The 5480-nt window shown below is 53.5% G+C and overlaps 1 protein-coding gene across 1 annotated transcript; it reads right to left on the reverse strand.

Moving 5' to 3' along the window:
• Window positions 1–467: 467 nt before the first annotated feature.
• On the reverse strand, window positions 468–4709 carry NOTO (notochord homeobox). Its single transcript, XM_032410698.1, has 3 exons — window positions 4331–4709; window positions 2863–3077; window positions 468–905 (listed from the first exon to the last, which is right to left on the reverse strand). Exons 1-3 carry the CDS (start codon window positions 4707–4709, stop codon window positions 747–749), a joined length of 753 nt encoding a protein of 250 aa, XP_032266589.1. The 3' UTR covers window positions 468–746.
• Between the last annotated feature and the right edge of the window lie 771 nt (window positions 4710–5480).

Here is a 5480-nt window from a genome sequence, read left to right on the forward strand (position 1 = left end):
AGCTCTGGAATTGCTGGTGACTGGCCTCACAGGAGTAGGCTATCAGTAGGCTTCCTAGAAACTGAGCAGCTTCCTGGGAAGGAAAGGGAACCATGAGTTAGGGTCTTGAAGGGGGAGAAATTATAACTGTCTCATGGAAATACAGGAGAGTTTGTGACAAGATGCCTGCCTTGACAAAGGCAGAGCCAAACTGCTCTATTTTATGTAATGATGGAGAGGTGTCAAGGTGGGTAGCTAGAGGGAAAAAGATGGTAGTCAGGGTAGCATGTCTGCTCCTAAGTAGGCAGCTGGGGCTGAGCTCCTGAAAATGGTAACAGTTCAGACAAAACAAAACTTTGGGAAACTCTGAGGGGTAGGAGGCTAACTGGTTTACCTTTCCCCCCTCTTCGCTCTCAACTCCACCATCTCTGGTGGGGAGGAGGCTTCTAGGTCCAGACACTGATTCAAGGAGGCCTCTTCTCCACAGCCAGACCAGGAAAAGATTAATCCCTGGAGAGGCCAGTGCTGGTGCAAACACCACACCCCCAGGACCCACCTCTAGGTGAGTCCTAGAAACCTTAACACTTGCTGAACACTTAGGCCTGGGCCTGGCACACTGTAACAACTTTACAGACATCCTGTCAGCTCTGGGAGGACGAAGCTGTCAGTGCACCCATTATACAGATGAAGAAAAAAAGCTCAGTTCCAGTGAGTGCCACCAAGAAGAACTAGCTCAGACAGCCTAGGTTGAGCCTCTGTCCCAGTCCTCAGCTGTCCACTCCTGACTCAGTGTCTTCTCTCTGGACGCTGTCATCAGAGCTCCTGGAGGGCTCATCCTGGGAGGCAGCCATGGCAGACGCAGCTGGCAGCTTCAGCCTTTGCTGCTTCTGATACTTGACCCTGCGGTTTTGGAACCAGACCCTCACCTACAATCAGAGGCAATGGTCAGAGATTAGAATGTGACCAGCAGTCCCACGGTTTCCCCTATTCCACGGTGCCCACATTTGCTCTTTCTTCTAAAAGAAGCATCTCCTCCAAAACACCCTTCCCTAGAATTTCAGACACCATTTGTTCATCCAACAAATATTTATTGAGCTCCTATTATGTACTAGGCACCATCCTAAGTGATGGTGATACGGGGTGAGCAGTAGAGGTATGGTCCCTGACCTCATGGAACTTAGAGTCCAGAGAGAGACAAATAACAAACATGGAAACAAAAACACAAATGGGGGTTTGAACCTTCCTGAGGAACCAGCACTTAAGCTGAGGCTCAAAGGATAAGAGGCCAGTTTAATGAGGACAAAGAAAAGCAGGCTGGATCAGGAGACAACTTATAGGAAAGCTTGGGGTGTTTGAGGACCAGAAAAGAGGCTGAAGTATCTGAGAGTGAGATAGAGAAGTAAAGAAACGGACAGTAGGAGAAGTCAGCAGGGGCCAGATCACCCAGGACCATGGAGGCTATGGGTAAGGAGTATCAGTTTTGAGGCTTTTAAGTGGGATGTGACATAGTCCTGTTTGCACCTCAAGTGAATTGTGTACCAGGCTGCTTTGTGAAGAATGGACGAAAGGGGATGCAGAGAGACAGCTGGGAGGCTATTGCGATGATCCAAAAAGAGCTGGGATGAACTGGGGGCAGTGGAGAAAAATGAAGCGATCCCAGCTGTATTTGAGGTACAGGTGACAAGGCTTGGCGATAGATTGGAAGTGGGAGAGGAGGGATCTAGGATGACTTGGTATTTTGAGCAACCGGACGGATGGTGGGGCCATGAGTAGGGAAAGGAACAGATCTGGAGAGAAAAAAAGTCAAGAACTGAGGTTTAGACTTGTTAAGTTTGAAATGCCTACCCAGAAGACATCCAAGTGGAGACCTCAAGAAGTTAGGTAGATGTACACGCGAGAGAGGGGAGGAAAAAAAAAGGGGGTGGGCTAAGGTACAAACCTGGGAGTTGTTGGCTTATAGATGGTATTTAAAACCATGGGATTAAATGAGATCAGCTAGAGGGGTGGATGACAAATATGAGGTCACAAAGAGAAGAGTACCCTACAACAGAGGTGACAGAGAAGAAGTGGCCAGAGAGCTGGAAAACCAAGAATGCAGTGTCCAGAAGCCAAGAGAAGTGCGTGTCAATAAGACAAGGAGTAGTCAACTGTACTAAGTGGGGAGTAAGATGAGGAAAGGAAAGCATCTGCTGACTTTGGCAAACATGGAGGTCATTAAGAGACCCTGAGGAGAAGTTCTGATGGAATGGGAGGGAAAGAATTCATACTGGAATGAGTTACGTAGATGGGAAGTGAGGACATAGAGAGAGGAACTATAACAAGTTCTTGGGAAGTCTGCCTATGAAAAGAGCAGAAAAATGGTGTAGTGGCTGGAAGAGAATATGGAGGTCAAGTGAATGTTTATTATTTTTAATATTTAGGGGCACCTGCGTGGCTCAGTCATTAAGCATCTGCCTTCGGCTCAGGTCATGATCTTGGGGTCCTGGGATCGAGCCCCACATCGGGCTCCCTGCTCAGCAGGAAGCCTGCTTCTCCTTCTCCCACTCCCCCTGCTTGTGTTCCTGCTCTTGCTATCTCTCTCTGTCAAATAAATAAAATCTTAAAAAAAAATATTTAGTCCCTTGAACATAATTTCATTGTCACCTCCTTTTTTAACATGCAAAGTTCTAGATTAATATGTATTGTTCCCATAATGTGGTTTCAAGTGGGACTATTTTCCTCATTCATGTAGGGAGTGTGCTAGTGATTAGGGCTTGTCTCCCCCAGTGGCCTGGCACAGAGGAAGAAGGCCCATGTCTTCCCCCCAACCTCACCCAGGGCCTTCTGGAGAGCAGCGTCAGCCCCCAGGTATAGCCCGAGTCCCGCAGGAGTCCCTGCTCCCACCTGATTCTCCGTAAGGTTGAGCTGGGCCGCCAGCTGAGCTCTCTTCTTCCCCACAAGATTGTGCTGCTTTGTAAACACGTTCTCCAACTCTTCCAGCTGCTTCAAGTTAAACATAGTCCGAACCCTCTTTTGGGGTCTCTCAGTGTCCTGAAGTTCCTCTGCTGGAGCCCAGTCTGGGGTGGCCCAGAGGCCTGAGCAGTGAGCCAGCTCTAAGCCTAAAGAGCATATGTATACACACACACACACACAAATGCATAAAACATCTCTGGAAGAATAAAGAGACTGGTATCATTGGCTGCTTGTGGGGTGGGGTTAACCAGGTGACTGGGAGACAGGAATGTTAAGGGAAACTCTTCTCCATCTAACTTCGTAAACATTTTGAAGTTTCAACTGTATGAATGTAATAACTATGCAAAAACTAACTTGGAAATGAGATCACTGTAATATAAAGCAGTAAACTGCAATTCAGAGCTCAGCTGTCTGAGGAAGTTAGGGAAAATTGGCTTGGAGCTATGCGCATATCGCTCATATGCAGTGGCATGAATTCGGATAGGGTTGAGAGCCTAGAATGGGGTGGGGTGGAGAATGCCCAGCAGAAAGGGATGGAAATGCAGAAGGGAGAGAGCCCAGGGAGTAAGCACCAAGTAAGACTGTGCTACATCGATCTTGGTATGGGTTGACAAGGCTTGCACTAACTTTGCTCCTGTTTTCCTCAAGGGGAGGTGGGGAAGCATGAATCAAATTGCCAAAAATGGCAAAAACTCCTGTAGGTGGATGTTAATGCTAGAGAAGAAGGTTAGGTCAACAGTTAAATCCTCACTGGGATTTAAGTGCCTGCGCCCCACAGCCCGAGGTTCCCCTTCTAAGAGCGCTATATGCAAGCAGGCTCAGGGCAGTTCAGTGTGGAGCCTAAGCTCCACGGACGTGAGCCGTGCGCGCGGCACCGGGGGCTGGGCATTTGTCAGCTCCTTAACAGCTCCTCGCTGAGCCTCACCACCGCAGGAGCCGCTTCTCCCAGCTAAGACGGGGCCGTTCGTTTGGGAAGAGAGCTGCTTTGGCGAGGAGTCTGCGCTACCAAGCGTTATCCGAAGCGGGTGTGGAGGGGGCGAGAGACTATAAATCCCTTCTGAGGGGACCGCTGCAGCCCCAGCCCCCGGGCCGGGCCTACCGAAGCCCCCTCTGACCCACCCGCACGTCCCGCGCCGCACCCGCGCTCACACACACCTCCACCCTCCTCCGCAGCGTGTGTGCGGGGGAAGCCTCGTGCGGCGGCGGTCTGGTCTCTGCGCCCTCTGGCCTCGGATTCCACGGCAAAGTCAAGAGTCATAGGGCCCCTTCCCACTCCGACCGTGCGTGGTCCTCAAACTCAGGGACTTCTCTACCCTGTGCCCACTGCCGCGGCTTCCACGCTACAGCCGCCCCGCCCAGTTCCCAGTTCCCAGGTCGCGGGCGCCCGGGCACCTCGTACCTGTGACGCCGAGGCCCTGGAGGCCGCAGAAGTGAGCCACGCGGAGCCCCGGCCCGGGCGGCTGGGGGCACGGCTGATGGAGACCCACGCCCAGGTAGGCTGGCAGCCACGTCGCGGGAAACCGGGAGGGAGCGGTGCCGAGCCTCGCGGCGGCACCGACTGCAACGGACAGCGGGGCGGCGGCGGCGGGCGCGTGGCGGGCGGGTCTGGCCAGGATGGCTTCGACGGAGAAGGACGACTCGAGGCGCCCAGGAGCGCGGGGTGTGCCTGGGCCGGCCGGGCGGCGCTGGGGCGCCGGGGAACCGCCTGAGCGCGGAGGCTGGTTCCGAGCGCCGGGGGGAGTGGGCGGCCGGCGGCCTCGCGGCACCGGGCTGGGCATGGCTCGATCCCCGCCCGGACGGGCCCGGGGAGAGGAGCCAGGGCCTGTGGGCAGCCGTGCGGGGAGCGCGGGAGGCGAGGGGGAAGCACCCTGCACTAAGGGAGAGAAACTTGTTGGCCAGGAAGAGCCCCAACGCTGGGCGAGGGCTCTTAAATTTGGCGGGGAAGGGCGGGGCGGGGGGCCGGCCTTTTCTTCCAGCCGCGCAGGGGGTGCCTCCGGCGTGCTGCGGCGCCCCGACCTTCCAAAGCTCGTGCGCGCCACCAAGTCAAGGTGGGTACTCTCTCCCTCCCTTCGTCCCTCCGCGTTTGAAAATGCCCACCCTGGTGCGGTCAGGAAACGATCCTGAGCTCGCTGTGGCTCGCTGGTGGTCCTGGGCGAGCTACTCCACCACTGGGCGCCGGCCTGGCCTTATCCTTGCACCATCTTTGAAGCAGAAGCCCCGGCCAGATTCCCAGATTCACCTGGGACTAAGCAGACCTTTTTTTTAAAAAAAATGTATTATTTAATTTAAATATCTTGATAAATACAGTGAAAAAAAATACTCCCCCCGCCCCCCCCCCCCCCCCCCCCCCCCCCCCAGCCACTCAGTTTCCCCTGCCTGGAGACACCGCCATGGTTACCAATTTCTTTTGGATTTTTTTCCAGGAACTTTCTGCACCCACATTACCTGGGCCCCACTGGAAAAAAATCTTTCTTATATCCCAAAAGGTGGAAGGGGAAAAACAATAACGGTTCCAGCTTAAGAAATACCAATGCATAGGAGTTGTGTAC

Source organism: Phoca vitulina, unplaced genomic scaffold (assembly GCF_004348235.1).
Source record: "Phoca vitulina isolate PV1807 unplaced genomic scaffold, GSC_HSeal_1.0 scaffold12, whole genome shotgun sequence".
Taxonomy (NCBI): Eukaryota; Metazoa; Chordata; class Mammalia; order Carnivora; family Phocidae; genus Phoca; species Phoca vitulina.

Bases quoted from the DNA above. Each gene is read 5' to 3' on its own strand.
- NOTO (XM_032410698.1), bottom strand. From the start codon at position 4,709: ATGCCCAGCCCGGTGCCGCGAGGCCGCCGGCCGCCCACTCCCCCCGGC. The intron at 3,078-4,330 runs GTACGAGGTGCC...TATGCTCTTTAG, and splicing joins CCAGGGCCTCGGCGTCACAG to GCTTAGAGCTGGCTCACTGC. The intron at 906-2,862 runs GTGGGAGCAGGG...CTCTGATTGTAG, and splicing joins TCAACCTTACGGAGAATCAG to GTGAGGGTCTGGTTCCAAAA.